This window comes from Mastigoproctus giganteus, chromosome 1 (genome assembly GCF_048544385.1).
Source record: "Mastigoproctus giganteus isolate SK-2022 chromosome 1, ASM4854438v1, whole genome shotgun sequence".
In the NCBI taxonomy this organism is placed as follows: Eukaryota; Metazoa; Arthropoda; class Arachnida; order Uropygi; family Thelyphonidae; genus Mastigoproctus; species Mastigoproctus giganteus.
This window is the reverse complement of record NC_143575.1, coordinates 135,663,332-135,686,441: the sequence shown is the minus strand read 5'-3', so window position 1 is coordinate 135,686,441 and position 23,110 is coordinate 135,663,332. Positions and strand designations below refer to the sequence as shown.

Below are 23,110 nucleotides of genomic sequence, written 5' to 3'. Positions count from 1 at the left end.
GGATAAGGAGGTGATTATTCCCTTGTATAAGGCAATGGTCAGGCCACACCTAGAGTACTGTATACAGGTCTGGAGGCCTCATTTCAAGAAGGATGTAGAGCTGCTGGAACGAGTACAGAGAAGGGCAACAAGAATGGAACAAAGGGGTGCTCTTACGAAGAAAGGCTTAAGTTTTGCAAATTACAGTGTCTGGAGACTAGGCACCAGCGAGGTGATCTGATAGAGGTGTATAAAGCCTTGAATGGTTTAAGCATGCTCAATGCTGATGGGATTCTTCCTCTAGCTCAGAAAAATCACCTGAGAGGGCATAAATTCAAATTGAGGAAAGACAGGTGTAGGATAGACGTGCGGAAATTTGCCTTTAGCCAGCGGGTGGTTGGTTGGTGGAACAGACTTCCATCCCTTGTGGTGGAGGTTGATAGCCTAAATAAGTTTAAGGCTCAGCTGGACAGGTATTTTGAACGAACAGAGGGGTGAAGTGGAAGTGGGGTTTTTTTTTTTTTTTTTTTTTTGGCTGATGCTGCATAAGCTTGTTTTCTTGCATCAAATGCCTCTACTAATGCTAATGCTAAAAGTACAAATGAAGCAACCTGTAAATTTCCAGGTGAGCAAATGGTTAAAATATGTGTGGGAATTAATGAAACATGACATAATTTCCAAATCTTTCTTGAAATAGACTGATATCATATAGTTAATTACTTAAAACCCATATATAATTATGCCCTGCATTTCATCTTTAAATACATTATTTGGACACCATTTGGCATCTCTCATACTGTGGAATCACTTTGCAACTGTGATGGCATGTTGCATTACCAGAGTACCTGTCCACCCACTGAGAATAAATAACAGTAGCCTTCTCTACTAGAGAAGCGTTACTTATTCACAGTAGTGCAATACCTGGTATCTTATATATTTTTATATGGTAACTTATTTGTAGGTTATTGATTTTTAAATTATTTTTTTTATTTTTTTTGACTTGGTGCATCATTACCTGAGTTGCCCATATGCCATTAAAAATCCAATCAAAACCAACAATTGAGAGCAAAAGAGGAACTATCAAATCTAAATTTTGCTGCCCAGAAAGACCTGCCACATGACAGACTGCTTCAAGAAGTTGAAGTTTCTCAAGTTCTGGATGCATTTACCTACGCTGTTCTAGGTCACAGTGGCATTTTTTTTGCTCCCTCCCAACATTTCAAAAACCTCTTAGCCTTTACAATATTAATGTTTGTAGTAATACCTATCTATTTACTCTTTATTATTTATTTTTATTATAACTTTATTATTTATTATAACTATTTACTTCTATATGCATCGAAGTAAATAGTTTATAGTGCTTGTATCCCCAAGACTGGAAGAGCTACCTAATCAAAAGAATTATCAGCATATATGTTATTCAGTGAGGGGAATGCCAGAGGTGTATTCAACTCTGGCAGTAAGCTAGAGAATCTTGTAATAACTGAGAGTAAAGTGGAGAAGAAATTGTTGACGATAAAGACAAGAAAGACACCTGAGGTGGATGGGATCTATCCAGTTATATTAAAGGAGGCAGCAAAGGAAGTAAGCAAACCCTTAGCCATAATTATGAGAGCTTCCTTGGACTCAGGGGAGGTACCCACAGACTGGAGATGTGCAAATGTGACTGCAATTCACAAAGGAGGATCAAAGGCTGACACAAGTAATTATAGACCTGTGAGTTTAACTTCTGTTCCAGGAAAATTAATGGAGGCATTGGTTAAAGAAGCACTGCAGGATCATCTAGACAAGACTTCAGTTATAGCTCAGACACAGCATGGTTTTGTTAAGGGGAAGTCTTGCCTGACCAATTTGATTGGATACTATGATGTAGTCACAAAAGAACTGGATGCAGGGAATAACTTTAGTATTATATATTTGGATCTTAGAAAGGTTTTTGATACTGTTGCACATGGAAAACTGCTGCACAAATTGGAGCAGTGTGGCATTGGAGGCAAATTTCTGCTATGGATAAAGGGGTGGTTGAGGGGGGGTAGAAGACAGAGAGTGTGGTAATCAATGAACACTGCTCATCGTGGACTAATGTTATCAGTGGAGTCCCTCAGGGTTCAGTTTGGGTCCATTATTGTTTTCTGTATTTATAAATGATATTGATGATGGTATATCAAGCCTAATGTCCAAGTTTGCAGATGATACGAAGGTTGGCAGGGTTGTCAAGGACACTACTGACACTATGCTGCTGCAACAGGATCTGGAAAGTTTGAGCAGATGGGCTGAGAGGTGGCAAATGAAGTTTAACATTGACAAATGTAAAGTACTACATATGGGAAACAGCAACCCCAGAGCAATGTATCAACTCTGTGGTACTACACTGACAGTGGTAGAGAATGAAAGGGACCTGGGGGGTGGTTGTGCAGGCATATATGAAGTTCTCTGAGCAGTGCAGACAGGCTGCAATAGTAGCTCATGGTGTATTGTCAATGATATACAGTGAAACTTCTCCTAACGGACACCTCTCATTAACGGACATCTCTCTACAACGGACATTTTCAAATTCCCAAACTCACCTCCATTGATTTTAATGTGTTTGCAGCTTCTGTCTAGCGGACATTCTCTGTAACGGACACGGACAGACAATCTGCACTGTTTCATTTAGATTTGCACTTAATTTGATCTCCCCATAACGGACAGCGGGCGAGCTCACGGCCCTTTTTCTAGGAATGTTTCTTCCACATATTGCCTCAATCGTGTGTTTATTTTCTATTTCCGATTCTCTGAATTTTATCAAGGTTTATGTCGCGGTTCTAAACCCTTTTTCAAGAATTTTAAGGCACGTGTAAAACTTCTGATGAATTCGGTGTGTGCAGGGGGGGATGTATATGGTCAGCCTTTCATCTTTTCAGTTTCAGTTTTCAGTTTTGTTCAGTGTCGTGTGAAGTGCACAATGTCTTCTCGTAAACATTTAACTTCAAAAGATAAAGTCGAACTCATTAATGCGTATGATTGGCAAAAAAATAGTTTTCGCAATCTCACTGCAAAATTCAAAATCGGGAAGACGCAGGTAAGCGACATCCTAAAGAAAAAAAATGAACTGCTCAAACAATTTTGGCAACAAGGAAATGATCTGGTTCAAAAATCATTCCCGAAAACTGTTGGACTTCAAATTTGTCGCGCACGTGCTAAAAAAATTCCCATTAATGGGCCTATTATTAGGGAAAAAGCTTTGGAGGTTGCGAAATCTATGGGAGTAAATGAGTTCAAAGCTTCTGTGGGATGGCTAGACAAGTTCAAAACTCGGCATAAAATTTCTTGGAAAACCGTAAGTGGTGATGGTGGATCAGTTGATACTGGGGTTGTAACAGAGTGGACCATCAAATTGGAAGATTTATGTCGTGATTTTGAAGCTAAGGATATTTACAACTGTGACAAAACAGGGTTGTTTTTTTAAAGCTCTTCCTGAAAAAACAATGAGTCTAAAAAATGAAAAGTGCCAGGGCGGAAAAATTTCTAAGGAACGCTTGACTGTACTATTGTGTACAAATATGCTGGGAGACTTTGAACAACCTCTTGTTATAGGAAACCCACAAAATCCTCGTTGTTTCAAGGGCATAAAGTTGAATCTTTTGGATATTGACTGGAAGTCTAATAAAAAAGCGTGGATGACACGAGATATCATGAGCGAATGGATAAGTCAATTTAACCAAAACATGATTCGTTAAAACGGAAAAATTATTCTTTTCATGGATAATGCTGGATCTCACCCGCACATTGAATTGTCCAACATTCAAATCATTTTTCTGCCACCAAACACATCTGCAGAGTGTCAGCCCTTGGATCAAGGGATAATAAAAAATTTTAAACTTCACTACAGAAAACGTGTTTTAAGACATCTCATTGCAAACATGAACGATGTAACATGTGCGAGTGACCTTGCAAAGAAAATCAGCATCCTAGATGTGATTCAATGGATTTCCTCTTCAGTAAACGCAATTAGAAAACAAACTGTCGTGAACTGTTTTGTTAAGTCTGGCTTCTCAAACGCAAAAATTGAAGTTGTGAACAGCAATGTGGAGCACTAAGAAGAACAAGAACTTCAACATCTCTTGATAATGTACGATACTTCCGCTACAAGTGACCCTGGCTACAAAGATATAGACTCAAACCTCACTACAGAAGATGGTGCTCTAGATATCAACGACATTATCATCGATATTTTTCAAGAAGTTCCTCATGAGGATGAAGAAATGGAAGGAGGTCATTCTGTCGAAGAACATATTAATGACGAACCACCAATGAAAATAGAAGAAGTGCTGATACAAATCAATCGATTAAAAATGTTTTTCGCCACTGAAGAAGATACTGAAGAACTTTCTTTGGTTTCTTCACTCCAAACAAATGTTGAAAACAAAATTATCAGCTGGAAGAAGGTGCAGAAGAAAATAAGTGATTACTGTATGCATTTTTCTTAAGATAAAGTCATAATATGCATAGCACAATTGTATGTATATTATTTACAAAAATATTGTGCAAAATCTGTATATATTTTAATTTAATTTTACATTAAACGTTTAACGATTTTTCTTTCTTTCTTTCTTTATATCCCTCAGACTTCTTGTTAGCCGACACTTCTCTCTAACGGACACATTTTCGTTCCCCATGGCTGTCCGTTAAAGGGAAGTTTCACTGTATATAGGAATTTTTCTAGCAGGGATAAGGAGGTGATTATTCCCTTGTATAAGGCAATGGTCAGGCCACACCTAGAGTACTGTATACAGGTCTGGAGGCCTCATTTCAAGAAGGATGTAGAGCTGCTGGAACAAGTACAGAGAAGTTCAACAAGATTAGTGAATGGAACAACAGGTTGCTCTTACGAAGAAAGGCTTAAGTTTTGGAGACTAAGCACCAGCGAGGTGATCTGATAGAGCAGTATTAAGCCTTGAATGGTTTGAGCATGCTCAGTGCTGATGGGATTCTTCCTCTTGCTCAGAATAATCACCTGAGAGGGCATAAATTCAAATTGAGGAAAGACAGATGTAGGATAGATGTGCGGAAATTTGCCTTTAGCCAGTGGGTAGTTGGTTGGTGGAATAGACTTCCATCCCTTGTCGTGGAAGTTGATAGCCTAAATAAGTTTAAGGCTCAGCTGGACAGGTATTTCGAACAAACAGAGGGGTGAAGTGGAAGTGGTTTTTTTTTTTTTTTTTTTTGGCTGATGCTGCATAAGCTTGCTTTCTTGCATCAAATGCCTCTACTAATGCTAAATCCTTCATGAGAGATTTAAGCAAAATATTTGAACAGATGGTGTGATGAAGATTCATCTAATTGCTGGAGAAGTGAAATATACTGCCACCTCAACAAGTTGGCTTTAGAAGAAATGCAATACTTTGAATCTACAAGCTCAAATAGAAATAGGGATCAGGAATAACTTCACCATTGCAGATACACTAATTATAGTAATAGTCTTTGCCATATAGTGTAAGGAACCCACAAGCTTTTGTTGTACTGCCAAAAAAAAAACAAAAAAAAAAAAAAAAACAAGTAGATAAAAAAATACAAATTATATATACTTCCCTTATCACATGGGTAACTATCCAGTTGACCAGAATTTATTCAAACTGTCAGCCTCAACTACCTATGAGGGCAACTTGTTCCAGCAATCAGTGACTTGCTGATTAAAAGAAACCTTCCTACAATCTAATCTAAACTTCAATCCCTGTAATTTGAATTTATGTCTCCTAGTTCTGGAATTCTTTATAACAATGAGAATTCTGCCGTCATTCATTTTACTAATCCTTCTCTGAGCCTTATAAACCTCAATCAGGCACTTCAGAGGTGATCCAATACTCAAAGTATTTGAGTATGTGGGTAGCCCAAATATAGTCTTTTTCTTGTACTGGCTTCCTTTTGCTGATCTCACCACCAAACAACGTAAAGATTGGTGGCATTGTTAATGATCAGTGCCAAGCAGCACCTCTTCATGATGACTTGAACAGACTTCAAAGACAATCAGAGAACTGGCAGCCATGTTTTAATGCTGTTAAATGCAAGGTCTTGGTGAATAGCACTCCCCAAAAAAATTATACACTTGGTGGGGTTGAATTAAAATTAGTGGAGGAGGAAATGGATATGGGAGTTATGACAAGGGGAGATATAAAGTTTTCTGAACAGTGTAAACAGGCAGCCAGGAAAATTCAAGGTGTCGAGCGATGATTTATCGAACGCTATCCTGTAGAGATAGAAGGTCATAATGCCACTGTAAAATGCAATTGTAAGACGTGTGGAATATCTCCCATATCCATTTCCTCCTCCACTAATTTTAATTCAACCCCACCAAGTGTATAATTTTTTTGGGGAGTGCTATTCACCAAGACCTTGCATTTAACAGCATTAAAACATGGCTGCCAGTTCTCTGATTGTCTTTGAAGTCTGTTCAAGTCATCATGAAGAGGTGCTGCTTGGCACTGATCATTAACAATGCCACCAATCTTTACGTTGTTTGCAAATTTTGATATCACACCTTCTATCCCTTTGTCAATGTCATTTATGAAAATGTGAAATAACAATGATCCTAGAACCAATCCTTGAGGGACTCCACTCGTGATGTTACACCAATCTGAAGAATAGCCATTAATCCCAACCCTCTGCATTCTGTTAAGCAGCCATCCAGTAACCCAACTTGTTCAAGCCTATACAGTAACCTCTCGTAAGGGACCAAGTCAAATGCTTTGCTAAAATCCAAAATAAACTATGTCGAAATTGTTCCCAAAATTCAGCTCATGGGTAACTTTGTCAAAATAGCCTACTAAATAAAATAGGTTTTCCCTTAACAAAGCCATATTATGTGTCCTTCAGAATGCCATATCTATCTAAATATTCCTAGATTGCACTCTTAATCATTGTCTCTAACATGTTTCCTACCATTGAAGTCAGAAAATTCTAATGAATTTCAGTGCATTAATTCCTATAATGTTGAGTATTTATTATTCTAGGTGGAATGATAAAATTCTTTGAGATTTTTATGAAGTTGCTCTATAGGTAACATTCCCAAATTATATACACTGAGTGTTCACTGAATTATGACCACCTACCTAATACTTCGTAGGTTCTCCTTTAGCCCTCAGTACAGCAGCTATCCGACATGGCATTGATTCAACAAGATGTCAGAAGCATTCGGGAGGTATGGCCAACCAAGTTGTGTGTATTGCAGTCAGCTATGGAGGCGATTGGTGTATCCAGATGCCTGATATGCCTTTCCATAGTGTCTCACAAGTGCTCTATGTGATTGATATCAGAGAGTTCAGAGGCCAATCAATATGCTGGAAGTCAGAACGGTGTTCCTCAAACCATTCCTACAACAAGTGCCCGATGGCTCGACGCATTGTCATCTTGGAAGACACCATCGCCATTTGGGAAAAAGTGTAACATAGCTGGGTGTAAACAGTCGGGTGTAAACAGTCAGCAAGCAGTTGAGAATAGCGGAGACCACTGATACATTGTTCCACATGCACCAGGGGTCCAAGCTCCTGCTAGTGAAACATGCCCCACACCATACAACTGCATCCACCGGCCTGCACTTTTGATACCATGAATGATGGATCAAGAGGCTCATGTTGTTGACACCAAATCCATACACGACCATCCATGGTGTGGAGGAAATAACATGACTCATCCGACCAGGACACCTTCTAACATCCAACTTGCATGCTCTTTGCGCCAGCGAGTCTTTTACGCCGATGAACCTTGGTCAGGAGAGGATGCCGTAGGGGTTGTCTGTTGGTATAGTCCATACGTGTGAGCGTGCAATGCATGGTCATGCCAGATATTGTTGCAGGCTGGCCCATGGGTAGTCAACTCTTTAACAGTGCTGCACCTGTTCACCTGTACGAGTCATCTGACCTGGTGCCTACCTCTAACATTAACCTTTCGCTGACCTTTGCAGTTTTGCTATCAGGTTGCTGTTTGACCATTTTGATGCCGGTCCTAGTACACTTTAACTACGGCAGCTCTTGAACACCCCACTAATTCAGCCATTTGGGAAATCGAGGCACCAGCTCATTGAACACCCACAATCTGTCCTTTATCAAAGTCTGATAAATCCTTCCTTTTATCCATCATGCTCAGAATTTTACTATTTACTGAACCACTCACACCTTATCTATCCTATGTAGGTCGACTAATTCCATACTCTCGTACCTCACATGGTCAATGGGTCATATTCAGTTTTCATAGGGGTGGACATAATTCAGTGATCACTCAGTGTAAATAGAAAATATTCTTGTGCACATAATGAACACCAGAAAGAAATATTAAAGAAAGACACCTAATTTCAATAAAGATAGTTTCCAGCAACAGGACTCCACGAGGATGGCATGGGACTGACTTAAGATAACAGTTACCTGTGTCTATTGCTTGTACCATTTTAGAATCTGTGGTCTTCAAGCATAACCTCCCCCCCCCCGTCCTCTTGTCATGTCTATCCTTTCTGTACATATTTTAATCATCATCATATTCAGATTATGCATTTCCAATATCTAAGTAACATGTTTTAGTACTTACAGTTTTAATACTTACATCTAAGTAACATGTTTTAATACTTACATCTAAGTAACATGTTTTAATACTTACAGTTTTAATACTTACATCTAAGTAACATGTTTTAATACTTACAGTTTTGGAATGTTGACTTAATCTTCAAACTCATCAAATCTATTTACTTTGCTTCTAGAATTTGTGTTCAAACAAAATGTGCAATGTTCATGATTTTAGTAACTGTTACAGAGTCCAGGTAATTGCTATTATCCCATAGAAATTCCCATAAGTACTTGTGATGTCTCCTCCTGCTTTTCTGGCTCTTCATGCCATGAATCGGTTTCTCATCTGCTTATGGCTGTCATCACACTATATACCCCCCCCACACACACAGACAGGCTAGCAGTTTTGTGACCTAATCTACACTATCTCTATAGCATCAGCAACTATCCTTGCACCTCTTCCATTCAATTGTATCCCATCCCTATAAAAATAACCTCTCCTATTAACAAGGAGAGGCTATAAAAAAAATATCTCCTTGAGAACTGATTGACAGGGCTCTTATGATGTATTCCCTCCTATTGTGTCTGGTAGAATTTCAGACACTTTCAAATGTACTTCTGTCTTCTAACTTCTGCTCAACATTTCTGTATATCTGTTATGTGAATCGTTAGTTTGCTTATACAGTACTTAACATTAATATGAATATGTTCAATGGTATCACTTTTAATACCCTTAAAAGATAATTTAACAGTATCTCTAACTTTTATCAGTACTATCTGTAACATTTATCTCTGACAGACATACCCCGCTGTTATTCCATCTTTCCTTATTTCTTAAAATTTTGCCTTTCTTTGTCAGTAGAGCCTCCAATGATAATTTTTTTCCTGTGGGACCAGTCCATCCTGCGCTGATCCCATCATGCATGAGAGCTGGCTGTAACATTAAAATGATTACTTGGTGTATTGATTTAATTCCTTTGAAGGCAATGACCCTTCCTTTCAAGCAGAGAAGTTTGCCCAATGAAACACTGTTCAGCAGGTAATTCAGTTGAAATTGCTGTATGAACTGCTAAGTAGATCAGCATACACTGTACAAAACATTCAGGTAGTATATAAAATAATGTAATTTTTTTTTTTACTTGCCAAACAATTTATTCTCAGTTGGTGAGCCTCATTGACTAAGTTATATGATAAATCAAATTGATGCTTTATTGATAACAGGTACGTACACCTTACTGAAATTATTAGTTAATATATTTAGTATTTTTCCCTTCGTTGTTTTTAACTATATTTTCCTTCCCTTCCTTTATTTCCTTAAAGGTGAAATTGGAGGTAGCTGCATTGCTTGTATACCAGGTACAAAAGGTGAGAAGGGAGAACGTGGACTAGATGGACTTCCAGGTTTACAAGGTCACAGAGGTGAGTCTGGCCCACCAGGCTTGCCTGGGCAAAGGGGAGATGATGGACTTCCTGGACTTGTAGGACCACCAGGGGATGAGGTATATGCCAATAAGGGAGCTGTCTCGCATTTATTTATAAATATGATAAATAAAAAAATTAAATTATTATTATTTCTTCTTTTTTTTTTTTTTTATGTAAACCCCAAACACAAGAGGTATTAGAACCTATAATACTTAGTACCGTGCTTGGGTTTGAGGTTGAGAAGACGAAAGAAGATATTTGTTGACACTGGACTTGAACTTCTGTAGACTGTAATTTTCAGGAAATACATATGAAGGAAGGTTGTTCCAGAAAACGGCTGTTGAATGAATAAACGAGGAAGATGAACAGTTGGTTCTGTGAGTTTGAACAGTAAATGGATGTTGGCTGGTAGCGGCACGTGTTCAGACTGTTTTGAAAGAGAGAGCGTGAATTATAGCAGCCAATTCAGAGGAACAGTGCCCATGGAAGTATCTGTAGAAGAGGCATGCAGAAGAAACAGTACATCTATGAGACAGTTAGTGGAGAGAGAGAGAGACTGTTAGAGATGAATCATTAATTAACCTACCTGCCCTCTTCTGAATGGAATCAGGAAGCCTGAAAGAGGTTTTGGGGGCACCACCCCAGATGCGGGAATATTGTTCCCACATCTGACAACCCATGGCAGGGCGGATTTGCGATTTATACAGAGTGAGCAGCTGTTTGGAAGAAAAGTAATGCCGAGAGCGAAAGAGAAAACCAAGTTTTTTAGATGCAGAGGAAGCAATATTTGTAATGTGATTGTGCCAAGAGAGATTAGAAGTCAAGGAAAACCACAGAAGAGATATATCATTTTGCCTAGAAATCGGAGTGTCACTGAAGATAAGCATAGAAGAAGAATAATCCTTTTAGCGAGATATAAGACAAGACTGAGTTTTAGAAGGGTTGAAATCAACTTAGTTGTCTTTGCCTCACTGGAGAATTACCTGGAGATCGGCATTTAAGGAATTAGTAGCAGATTTTTGAGAAGTTGAAGCTGATTGAGCAGGGCAAGGTTTCTCAAAATGGAAAGTAGAATGCAATATGCTATCATCGGCAAAACAATGGATAGGATTTCCAGTCAATGGAAGAAGGTCACTAATATACAAGAGGAAAAGAGTGGGGGAAAGAACAGAACCTTGAGGGACACTGGCATTAGTGGGGAAGTTAGAAGACAGAGAGCCATCTATTATCACCCTCAGTGAGCGGTCAGAGAGAAAACTGGATAACCAATTACTAAAACAGTTGGCAACCCATAAGGTGGAAGCTTGTTTAGAAGACCTTTATGCCAAACACAATCGAAAGCTTTTGAGATGTCAAGAGCAACTACTTGTGTTTCACCAAACCTTTCTATTGAATTAGTCCATAAATGGGTAACATAAGCCAGAATATCACCAGTGGATCGACACTGACGGAATCCATACTTAAACTTCCTAGAAACCATCCGTCTGATCAACGATCAGACGGAAGGTTTCTAGGAAGTTTAAGAGTTGGCCGGTAATTGATTTCTCCATTACTTTATAAAGAGTAGAAGTAATTGCAATGGGACGATAATTGGATGGGGGGGATTTGTCGCCCTTTTTAGGAACTGGCTAGATTTGAGCAAATTTCCAAGCAGAAGAAAAAACACCTTTGGAATAAGAAAGTGAAAATAAGTTCAGGAATAAGTTCAGAAGCACAGGTTTTGAGAACAAGTGGAGAAATACCATCAGGAACTAGAGCTTTCTTAGCATCAAGATTCGTCAAAATCCTTTTGACGGAAGACCACAAAAGGCATTGAATGAAGTGTGTTGGGAATGGGAGGTGTTTTACCAAGATCATTAATACATGAGTTGGAAGAAAAATGGGATGCTAGCAGGTCAGCTTTATCCTTGGCTGAAGTGGCAATAAAACCATCTGGTTTTGACAGCTGGGAGCAGAGATGGGCAAAAGTTGCAGCCAATAGCTTTGGCAGGAGACCAGAATGCTTGGCTACCATTAGGGAAGAAGTAAGTTTTCTACTCTTAGCCTATTCAAAATCTGGTTTGAACTGATTAATAACTGCTTTACAATTGTTGCGAGTTTTGGTGTAGGCAGAAAATGAAACTGAAGAATTAGAAACAAGCCAATTATGATATGCAACATTATTCTCTTGAACACCCTTAGCACATTTATTGGAAAACCAAGGTTTAGATAAAGGACGAGATTTTAAAGTTGAGTTTGGGATAAAGGATTCCATTCCTGCAAGAATAATTTCACTAACAAGATCTGAGCAAACATTGACATGAGAAGTTTTGAAACAGTAATCCGACCAAGGAAAAGAAGAAAAGAAATCTCTAAGGTCATCTCATTTTGCATTCTTTTAATGCCAAACAACACGCGGTTGGTAATAGCCATGAGATAAAGGCTCCATTGGAGAAGAGACAATCACCAAGTTGTGATCTGAAGTACCTAAAGGACCTCTCACTTCGACTGTGTACTTAGAAGGGTTGTTTGTGAGAAAAAGATCAAGCGTATTGGCTGTATGATTAGGATTGTCTGGTATTCTTGTAGGTAAATGAACAATCTGTGCAAGGTCATTAGTAATTGCAAAAGCCTCAGCATCTTGACCAGCTGGGTCGGTGTGACTAGAAAAATGGAAGCCAGCTGTAGTTGTGAACATTAAAATCATCAAGTAAAATTATTTCACTATTAGGAAAGTTGGACTGGAGAAAGTCAAGTTGCAATGAGAGGAAGTCAAAGAGCTCCAAGTGATTAGTGGAGTTGGGAGAACTGTAGAGATAACAGATGAATTTGACACAATGAGGTAGAGAGATTTTAAGCCAGAGAAGATCAAAGAGAGGAGATTCTAAATTGCCAAGTCTCTGACAGGGAATATCAGAATGGACATATGCACAAGTACTACTTTTGAGGCGAAAGGAATCATACAGCGAATAATTTGGGTATCTGAGATGAGCAGTTGTTGAATCAACTGATTACTGAGATTCTTTCACAAAAAGTGCATGTGGTTTGGCAGACTGCAAGTGGAAATGGACATCGTTGAGATTAGAAATGAGACCACGTATATTTGTGAAATGAATTAGTAAGTGCTTGGGAGGTTTAGATATTTTTGCAGATAAGCTTGCTCTATTAATTCGACAATTCATGGTGTATTCAATAGTAAGAAAAAGTGGGTGGGACATGCTGTATGAAGTAATGAAATTTTTGGATATGGCATACACATGGTAAGAATAACGAGGCCATGTTATGTCAGCTCCTTGACATAACATGGCCTCGACAATGCTCCCCGCGCGCACACACACACACACACACACACACTACTCGGACTCCCTCCAGTCACTATCTGGCAGAGTAGAGGTAGCAAGATTATACACTAGCTGATCCGGAAGCCTCCTAGAGAGTTACCAATAGGTTCGGTGCGGTGTACTATCTAGCAGCTGGCTTGCGAACACTGTTTTAGAGCTGTACCCTCGAAATGTAAGGAATATTGGATCTCGCCGTGATGTTCATCATAACCTCAAAAGTCATCAATCATACTGCATGATGGAAGAGAAATAGGAAAGGGTTGACCAGAACGTAGCTCTAGAGACTAAACATGGGTTCCACCACTTCAAGCCTCCAATAAGCAAAGTGGTGGTATTGCACCGGTTGATTAGAGTCATCCACCATCTAGTACTGCCTGGTAACATAGAGGGGCGGCATTCCTCCATGTAGTGTGGGTGCCACACGTCGACTCCTGCTTACATTGGTTGGTCACCCCCCCATGCACTTGTGGATGGAGGTTGTAGCCATGATTACTAACAGTCTCACCATTGTGAAGGTGCAAGCAGAGGAGTTGGCTGTCACAGACCGTCCGGACTTTGCCGAAATTGGGGCCACTTGACTTGAGTGTCACCCGAATATCAGTTCCATCAGCATTTTAGACTTCCAGGTAGCAAGTACAGCTTGTCTGGCATATCTGAGGGAATGTCTGTGACAACCTCAAGGACCATATATATATATAAGGCGCCTCCGTAGCCAGGTGGGAAGGAGCAGCTGTGCATAGCACACACTTCTTGATTAGACCGGGGTTCGAGCCTGTCACCACCAAATACGGAGGATGCGGAAAGGTCAATGGAATGACCACCGCACATTCCCGGAGCAATATGGCCTTAGTTGCTAATGCTCCTAAAAACCAAATAACAAACAAACATTATATATGCTCAATATCTGTTAACTTCCCAGTGCATCATTTCTCTCATTTGTTATCTCCTCTTTCATGTGGCATAGATGTAACTTTCAATTGCTTAGTGATACCATCTAGCATTGGGGGATACACAGATTGATAGATTAGCTAGAGATGAAAGTAATCCTTGTACTGCTTCTCTTCAAACATTCAGCAGCAACCTGGATAGCAAGGTGTAAGAGATTTCCAGCCCTGACAACTTCTTAGGGTAACAAAGAAGAACACGTACATGTATACTTGCATGTACAGTAATGCTAGGAGCATTGTAAAGAAATTTGATGAATTTGAAGTACTGATTGTTTTGAATGTAGATATTGTAGGAATAGCAAAGACATGGTGTCACTCAAACCTAAGTGATGCTGCATTTGAATATGGGGAGTACAGAACAGGAGGGGGTGGAGGGGTTATGCTCTTAGTTAAGAAGCATATTAAATCTAATGCAGTACCTCCATCAATATGGGTGACCAGTGCAACATTGAGTCAGTTTGGTGTGCAAAATTGAGAGCAGGAGTGTGTTGTAAGCCTAATTACTGTGATGACTATACCAAACAGCCTTATGCTATACAAGTTGTAAAGTGGGCTAGCGAATCAAAATGTCTCATAATGAGGGATTTTAAATTTTCAGATGTTGTGGGTTGGTCTCCCACAAACTAGCAAGACTTTTGCTGATTTCTTGGATGACTGTTTTCTACAGCAGCATGTTAGAAAGGTAACAAGGGGAAGCAATACTCTTGATCTGATTATCAGCAGGATTATTCATGCTTTAAGAATCTGCAGGTAAAAACGGCTAAGGATTTAGTTATAGATGTAACAACCATGCACACACAAAGACATCCTCCTTGGCTAGATCATGTCCTGTTCCAGAAAGATCTGCAAACATTTCACATTATGCACATTTTTTTAGACTGTGATGCATTGGAGAATCGTATCCTTTAGTTCTCCCCTGAGCCAAAGCACTCCCGCTTCATTGTGTTCATTGATTTTCTGCTCTAGTCTGATGCATGATTTGGGTACAGTACAGTATTACCAATTAAATTTAATAAGTTTAATTGGTAATACTGTACTAAACTAACAGATTCCTGATGCTGTGCTATAAGCCATATTACCCTATCTGGTTTTATGTTATTCCTTATGCTAAGAAGTTTGAGATATACGTTATGCTATTCCATATTGATCTAATATACTACTACAATGGCAGGAAGTTCAAATGGTACAAGCTGCTATGTATACTAAGTAGGAACCTTCGAAATCTCTAGTTAAATTCAAAATAAACTAAGGAGCGTAACTAGGAGTATGAAGCTACTTATACAATATGATTTAATGTGACAAATAAGTCAATAAAATAGTAAGAAATTTTCAAAAACTTATTGGATTCCTGGAGCTAAAGTTTCTTTGAGCAACATATGGAAACTCTCATGGATATTAATGTTAATATTAACAATAACATTTGTCAATGTTAAACCTCAGTTACTTTTTTTCAGTTCATCTACCTAATTTATCCAGATATTGTTGCAGTAGTATAGCCTGATTACTATTAAGGTACGATACCCTTGATCTGTATCATTAATAAATATTGAAAACAACAACAACAGGTCCAATGTTCATGGGGTAGGATTTTTCTCTGTGTGGTCTGTGCTTGTTAACAGGAGAGACTGTTTCCACAGGGATGGGATGCACTTAAATAGAAAGGGTGCAAGAATATTTGCTGATACTATCGAGGCAGTGTTAGGTGGGTCGGAGAGCTGTCAGGTTGGGGTGGATTCACAGACTAAAAGATTAACGAGGTGAAAATCATTCTTGAGGTGAAAGTCATTCTTGGACTGTTTCTATTGGAATGAGCAGAGAAGTGAGGTACAGGGCAATGTAATGTTGAGTCAGCGTGGTGTAACAAAAGCACTGGTAAAGGGAAAATGTGAGTAGGTGTGTGTTCATTATTAAGCCTAATGAATCTGATCAGTATAATGTGCAGAGAAATAGAGTGGGCTAGTAAATCAGAATGTCTTTTAATGCAGGGTTTTAACTTTCCAGATATTGACTGGAACTTGTGGATTGGTAACTCACAAACTAGCAAGACTTTTATGGGTTATTGGATGAATGATTTTTTCAGCAACATGTTCGAGAGGCAACCAGAGGGAGTAATACTCTTGATCTGATTATCAGTAGTGATCCTTCATGTGTTAAAAATCTGCAGATAAAGAAACCACTAGGTGGCACTGATCACAGTGTACTGATGTGGGATTTACTTAAAGATGTAACTGCCATCAGGGGTAAGGGGGAGGGTTTTTTGCTTTCATAAAAGTGACTACAGTGGTCTCAGAGAGTTTTTAAATTTTATTCAGTGGGATCAACTGATGATGTTACAAAAGTTGAGTTCTAAATGGGAGGCCTTCAGGGACTTAATCTTGGAGAGTACTAGGCTTTTCATATCAACTAAGAAATACTCTTCAAGGTTTAGCCCCAAATGGGTATCAGATGAATTAATGTGGATCGTGGCAGAGAAGAAAAATGCGTGGGATGCATATAAATTATCAGATGACAGAGAAGCCTATGGCAGATATAACCTAGTATGTAATCAAGTCACAAAGGAGGTTAGGCAGGCAAAGTCAGATTATGAGAAATCTTTGGAAAAGGATACAAAGAAAAAACAAAGAGTTCTTTACTTATATAAACTCTAGAAGGAAAGGGATGAATCATATTGGTCCACTTATCATAGATGGTTTGACTATTAATGATCATCCTCAGGTAGCTGATAAACTGAATGAGTATTTTCCCTCTACATTTACACATGATGGATTTATTCAAGGAGGGAAATGTCAGAAGTTTATCAAACTCTGTAACAGGGAGCTAATTTACTTTGTAATAACTGAGAGCCAAGTGACGAAGAAATTGTTGAAGATAAATAAGGAAAACACCTGGGGGTGGATGGGATCTATCCAGTTATATTAAAGGAGGCAGCAAAGGAAGTAAGCAAAACCCATAACTATAATTATGAAAGCCTTTTTAGACTCAGGGGAGGTCTCCATGGAGTGGAGATGTACAAATGTGTCCCCAATTCACAAAGGGGGATCAAAGGGTGGCATGGGTAATTACAGACCTGTTAGTCTAACTTCTGTTCTAGGGAAAATAATGGAGTCACCGGTTAAGGAAGTGATGCAGGATCATCTAGACAAGACTGCAGTCATAGTTCAGACACAGCATCATCATCATCATCATCATCAGCCATTTTCAATCCACTGCAGGATAAAGGCCTCTCCAGCAACTTTCCAGTTCCTTCTGTTTTGAGCACTGGCCATCCATTTACTACCCAAAAACTCACAAATTTCATCTATCCATCTCTGCCTTTGTCTTCCAGGTTTTCTTCTAGCTCCTCTTGGGTACCATTCTGTTATTTTCTTAGTCCATCTGTCATCATGTCTTCGAGCTATGTGTCCTGCCCAAGACCATTTTAGTTCTTTAGTTTTGATAAGAATGTTCTTTACTTGAGTTTGCTGCCTAATCCATGTGTTTCTCCTCTTATCTAACAGTCTGATTTCCAGTATAACTCGTTCCATTCTTCGCTATGTAGTTCTCGGCTTCTCTTCCATTCTTTTGGTGAGTGCCCAAGTTTCACTTCCATAAGTCATGGTGGGGAGTATACATTGATTCATTATTTTACGTTTCAGACAAACTGGGATATTGCTCTTCAGTATGTGACTATATTTCCTGAATGCTATCCATCCAAAATTTATTCTTCTCTTGAATTCCAGCCATTTATCACTATTACAGCTAATAACTTGTCCCAGATAAGTATATGACTCCACCTTTTCAATTACTGCTCCTTCAATCATTATTTTCCTTTCTGTGGCATACTTGTTCATCATTACTTTTGTTTTACCCATATTCATCTTTAGTCCAAAATCCTTACTAACTGTGCATAACTGATTAAGATTTTCCTCTAATTCTTTGGGATCGTGGCTTATGACCACAGTGTCATCTGGAAATCGTAAATGGTTTAGGTACTCTCCGTTCACAATGACTCCTTTCTGCGACCAGTCTAATCTTCTGAAAGTTTCCTCAAGGGCAGCAGTAAACAGCTTCGGAGATATTGTGTCTCCTTGTCGAACTCCTTTCTCGATTTTAAATTTCCTACTGTCTTTGTCTAGTTTAATAAAGGAGGTAGCGCACTCATATATTTTCTTCAAAATCATAATATATGGGGTATCTATGCCTTGTCTTTCCAGTGCACGAAACATTGCCTTATGCTGTATGGAGTCAAATGCCTTTTCATAATCCACAAATGCCAGGCATAATGGTGTTTTATATTCATTTGCTTTCTCCATTAGCTGTGATATTTCGTGACGGTGATCCATAGTTGAGAATCCTGTCCTAAAGCCAGCTTGCTCTTTCGGTTGATTCTCATCAAGTATTCTTTCTATCTGTTAGTAATGACCCTTGTGAACAACTTGTAGATGTGGGATAACAAGCTAATTGATCTATAATTTCCAATTTCTGATTTATATCCTTTCTTATGCAGCAAAACTATGATTGCATTATTCCACTGCTTAGGCATCACACCTTTTCTAATGCACTTTGTGAAGAGCCTTGCCAGTTTTTGTGTTATGTCTCTTCCTCCCAATTTTAACAACTCTACAGTAACTTCATCTTCCCCCGGGGCTTTCCGATTCTTCATTTTCTTCAATGCATGTTCTACCTCATCAGGAAGAATATCAGGTATGTTGTATGTGTTGCTACTTTGCAACCCATCTTCCCCACTGCTGGTATCATTCCCTCGCTCCTTGTATAATTCTCTATAGTAGTCTTCTGCTATTTGAATTATGCCTTCTCTGCTGTTTATAAGTACACCATCGCTATTCTTCAGTTTCAGTATCATTTGTCTTTCTGTATTACTGCTCATGACTGCTGATTTAAATCCTTTGTTTTCCCTTAATGCTTGTTCTACTTTTTTTCTGTTAAATCTTCTTGTGTCCTCTCTGAGTCTCTTTCTAATGGCTTTGCATAACTCAGTATACTCAATTTCTCCCTGTCAGTGTTTTTCTTGCTCTTCATTTGTCCTCTTCGGTTCATTATGACAAGTGTTTCTTGACTAATTTTTTCTTCTTTGGATTTCTTTTTCCCTATAGGTTTCTTTGGCTTTATCACTTTCAGAAAGTTGTAATATTCCTCGTCGATATCTTGGTTCTGAGCAGTCTGCAGAAGCTCAAACTTGTTCTTAAGTTCCAGTACATACTGCTTTTTCTCCTTCTCTGTTATCTCAAAGACCTTTCTATTATTAACTCGAGTCAGTTTTTTCCTTTCTTTTCCTACATCTATATCAAGTGTACATCTTACCCTTCTGTGATCACTTCCAACATTTACCTTATTCAGGACGGTAACATCATTCACAATATATCTTCTGTTAGTGAGGATGAAGTCGATTTCATTAGTTGTTAATCCATTTGGACTCTTCCATGTCCACTTTCTGTTAACCCTTTTCTTGAAAAAAGTGTTCATTACTGACATTCCTTGAGATTCTGCAAATTCCACAAGTCTTTCACCTCTTTTATTTCTTTCACCAATTCCAAAATTTCCTATAGTTCCTCTTTCTGCGTTGTTTTGCCTTTTTCCAACCTTAGCATTGAAGTCCCCCATAATAATAGTGTAGTGGGTTTTCTGCTCATCTAGAAGACTCAGTTTCGGCGTACATTTCTTCAACTTCTTCATCATCATGGCTTGATGTTGGTGCATAAATCATTATAATCTTTAGCTTGTACCTCGTAGAAATCTTGAGTATTAGTCTTGACACCCTTGGTGATGTACTTTTGAATTCCAAAATGTTGTTTTTAAAATCTTTATGGACCAGAAACCCAACTCCACCTTCACTCCTTTCACTGTTTCCATTGTTGTAGAGCAGATTTCCACTTGATAAACTTATAAGTGATTCATTTCTTCTTCTTGTTTCAGCCAAACCGATGATATTTCAATTCACATTTTCTAATTCCTTTTCCAGCTCTAATAGCCTGTCTTCACCGATGAGTGATCTTACGTTATAACAGGCCAAGTTCAGTTTCTGTGCATGGTAGCCTGGTCGTACCCAGAGATTCTTAGCACCCTCTGCTTCCACTCTGATCCTCTCGCTGCCGTAAGAGGGAGAGTGAAAGCTGCTGGGGACTGAAGGCCATTTGTATCATTGTGCTGTCATATGCTGGAGGGTTTGGTCATTTCCTCTTCACACTGACCAGGCGTCTTGAAGAGAACCAATGTACATGTTCATTGCCACCTAAGTGACATAACAGGGCTTACCATCGAGAAGGTGTGCATGAGTGGATTTTAGGGAGGCGGGCCAACCAGACTTCTCCGAAATCTTCTGTAATAGAGAGATATTGGATCCATCAGTGTTTTAGGCTGAGTTGTACCTGTTCCCCTCTAGACACAGCATGGGTTTGTTAAGGGGAAGTCTTGTCTGACAAATTTGATTGGATACTATGATGTTGTCATAAAGGTATTGGATGCAAGAATAATTTTGATATCATATACTTGGATTTTAGGAAAGCTTTTGATACTGTGGCACATAGAAATTCCAGAATATCATTTTCTTTCTTTCTTTCTTCTTCTTTCACTATTTTGTTTATGTATTGTTATTATGAAGGTGAGGAATTAGCAAACATTGAAATGTAGCAGTTAAATGTGCCCTTTTTGTTGAGTATACTACTCCATGATAATCTGCTGCCTTTGAAAGAGTTTTCTTCTTTGCCACCATACCAAATTGCCCAAATCATTTAAAATTAAATTACTGATATATCTCTGAGGAAAGGGTTGTGTACTGAAGGTGCATTTTTGAAAATGGAATAGGTGCAAGCAACATAATTGTTGTTTATGTACTAAAAAATTGGGGGTGGCAGTAGTAAGGAGGTTATTTCTGTTAAACTTTAAATGAATTGTTGGGTATGCAACACACACGCGCGCGCACACGCGCGCGCGCGCGCACAAAGTCAGCAGTTTTGTTACATTTCAGGCATGTTTGCAGATAGTCAAAATTCATGATTTATACCAAAAAAAAATTGAAAAAGAGGAATAAAAATTAGCAACTTTTATGCATTAAGTGAGAAAATTTCTTTTCTGTGTATTTGCCACATTGTGCATTCATTTCTTCAACCAGCACATTGAAACAAACATAATATCCCGTACCTTAACTACAATATACACTATAAATATAGCCTATGTGATATATATATATATATATATATATATAAATAAAAAATAAATAAATGCTGGATTTCTTTCGGTCTGATTTTAATGAGATGGGAATGATTGATAAATTGTTCTAACAGAGGCAGTCATAAAATATGGAAATCCATTCACTGGGCTGAGTTATTACATGTCGACGAACGGATGAACAGACAGACAAATTGGCATGCATGCTGAAGACAGTGAGCACATTATGCATGTATGCTAATGTGCCTATGAAACATTTCCTCAAGTAAAATTAAAACATTTGTTTATTCTTCTGGGTGACCACATAGGGTCAGAGTAGTTTACAAAAGGAGAGAATATGCCATCACTTTTTCTAGTAGTCACACATGCTTGAATCAAAGTCACTTGACCACTCAGCTGCAATTTGCAAATATTTTTTCCTTGTAATTTGTCATTGGCTCAGTCAATATTTAGCATGCAATTGAAAATAAAAAAAACTTTCCACATTAAAAAAATAATAATAATTAGCATTAGCATTAGTAGAGGCATTTGATTCAAGAAAGCAAGCTTATGCAGCATCAGCCAAAAAAAAAAAAATAAATAAATAAATAAAAATAAATAAATAAATAACCACTTCCACTTCACCCCTCTGTTTGTTCGAAATACCTGTCCAGCTGAGCCTTAAACTTATTTAGGCTATCAACTTCCACGACAAGGGATGGAAGTCTATTCCACCAACCAACCAACCAACCACCCGCTTTCTAAAGGCAAATTTCCGCACGTCTATCCTACATCTGTCTTTCCTCAATTTGAATTTATGCTCTCTCAGGTGATTATTCCGAGCTAGAGGAAGAATCCCATCAGCATTGAGCATGCTCAAACCATTCAAGGCTTTATACACCTCTATCAGATCACCTCGCCGGTGCCTAGTCTCCAGACACTGTAATTTGCAAAATTTAAGCCTTTCTTCATAAGAGCACCCCTTTGTTCCATTCACTAATCTTGTTGCCCTTCTCTGTACTCGTTCCAGCATCTCTACATCCTTCTTGAAATGAGGCCTCCAGACCTGTATACAGTACTCTAGGTGTGGCCTAACCATTGCCTTATACAAGGGAATAATCACCTCCTTATCCCTGCTAGAAAAATTCCTATATATCATCGACAATACACCATGAGCTACTCTTGAAGCCTGTTGCACTGCTCAGAAAACTTCATATCTTCCTGCACAACCACCCCCCAGGTCCCTTTCATTCTCTACCACTGTCAGTGTAGTACCACAGAGTTGATACGTTGCTCTGGGGTTGCTGTTTCCCATATGTAGCACTTTACATTTGTCAATGTTAAACTTCATTTGCCACCTCTCAGCCCATCTGCTCAACCTTTCCAGATCCTGTTGCAGTAGCATAGTGTCAGTAGTGTCCTTGACAACCCTGCCAACCTTCGTATCGTCTGCAAACTTGGACATTAAGCTTGATATACCATCATCAATATCATTTATAAATACAGAAAACAATAATGGCCCCAATACTGAACCCTGAGGGACTCCACTAATAACATTAGTCCACGATGAGCAGTGTCCATTGATTACCACTCTCTGTCTTCTCCCCCTCAACCACCCCTTTATCCATAGCAGCAATTTGCCTCCAATGCCACACTGCTCCAATTTCTGCAGCAGTCTTCCATGTGCAACAGTATCAAAAGCCTTTCTAAGATCCAAGTATATAATATCAAAGTTATTCCCTGCATCCAGTTCTTTTGTGACTGCATC

At 38.8% G+C, this 23,110-nt stretch overlaps 1 protein-coding gene across 2 annotated transcripts in view; it reads left to right on the top strand.

Moving 5' to 3' along the window:
• Positions 1-23,110, top strand: part of Col4a1 (Collagen type IV alpha 1) — a 1,206,096-nt gene that overhangs the window by 637,707 nt on the left and 545,279 nt on the right. For both annotated transcript variants that reach the window (XM_090374514.1, XM_090374509.1), the window contains exon 19: positions 9,831-10,009. In XM_090374514.1, coding sequence (XP_090230640.1) covers positions 9,831-10,009 — 179 coding nt within the window. The remainder of the gene's footprint in view (positions 1-9,830; positions 10,010-23,110) is intronic.